General features: G+C 45.5%; 1 protein-coding gene across 2 annotated transcripts in view; it reads right to left on the bottom strand.

The window, feature by feature from the left end:
* rnf185 (ring finger protein 185) overlaps nucleotides 1–1,078 on the bottom strand; it is a 9,159-nt gene that overhangs the window by 5,785 nt on the left and 2,296 nt on the right. For both annotated transcript variants that reach the window (XM_016524052.1, XM_016524053.1), the window contains exons 2-4: nucleotides 716–925; nucleotides 601–619; nucleotides 406–518 (exon numbers count right to left, since the gene is read on the bottom strand). In XM_016524052.1, the coding sequence (XP_016379538.1) occupies nucleotides 406–518; nucleotides 601–619; nucleotides 716–888 (305 nt within the window). In that variant the 5' untranslated portion in view covers nucleotides 889–925. The remainder of the gene's footprint in view (nucleotides 1–405; nucleotides 519–600; nucleotides 620–715; nucleotides 926–1,078) is intronic.

The following is a 1,078-nucleotide window of genomic DNA, read 5'->3' as shown; positions in this document are numbered from 1 at the left end:
CGCCCGCATGTGTGTGTGTGTATCAGCTCCCCGACTCAGACTGACATTTCACTCTTGTGAGTGAGAAGAGCTCAATGCAGGACTTAATTTCCCAACTTGTGTACATTTTGTAAACATTTAATTCGAGGTATGAACATCATTGCTCCCAGAATAATGTAAATAGTAACTATAGTAAATGAATATATATATATATATATATATATATATATATATATATAAAATCACATTAATGTTTATTTTTGTATAATCCAACAAATCAAATGGGTTTGTCTCGTTTGATTATTTTATTTTCTCTTTTGATTTGGAACTTGATGGACAAAGTCTACTTTGTCCTGCTGCATGATACAGTCATATTTCTAAGCTCTACAACACAAATATGATTTGATGACGCTCACAGAGCTGTACCTGGGGTCCTGTTGTCCGGTGCTGCCTCTGCCGTACAGCGGGATCACTTTATCTCGACTGATGCCGGCCTTACAAACGGGACACACCTGTCTGTTCGGCCTGGTTTCCAGCCACTGCAAACACACAGAGACACACGGTCAGGAGAATCATACAACGGTCACGTCACGTGACCATCAGCGCTTACTGAACACTCACCTGATGCAAACACGGCCAGCTAGGAGGAGATCCAGACAGAGGAGAGAAAACAGAGCAGTTATTACCCAGTCAGCATCCCTGAGAGTGTCGTGTGCATCACTCAGCAGGGTCTCACCAGAAGAGATGTCCACACAGACTGATGACGGCGTCTTTGGACGTATCCAGACAGATGTTGCACTCAAACGTGCTGTCTTGAGCTCCGCCGCCGCCGCTGTTACTGCTCTCTCCGGCCGTCTGTCCGTTCGCTGCGGATGAAGCTGAACTCTCGCTGGCTGCTGCGCTGGCCATTCTGCATTCACCTCGATGAGCTCAGCGCATACAAAACCTGCACAGAAAAACAGCAGAACTCATGCATTAAACACACACACACACACACACACACACACACAGACACACACACAGACACACACAGTCTGGTCAGATATCCTTGTGGGGACTCTCCATAGGCGTAATGGTTTTTCTACTGTACAGACCGTAT

Source organism: Sinocyclocheilus rhinocerous, unplaced genomic scaffold (assembly GCF_001515625.1).
Source record: "Sinocyclocheilus rhinocerous isolate Xijiao unplaced genomic scaffold, SAMN03320098_v1.1 scaffold991, whole genome shotgun sequence".
In the NCBI taxonomy this organism is placed as follows: Eukaryota; Metazoa; Chordata; class Actinopteri; order Cypriniformes; family Cyprinidae; genus Sinocyclocheilus; species Sinocyclocheilus rhinocerous.
Note: the sequence above shows the minus strand (reverse complement) of the source record. Positions and strands in the feature narration are given on the sequence as shown.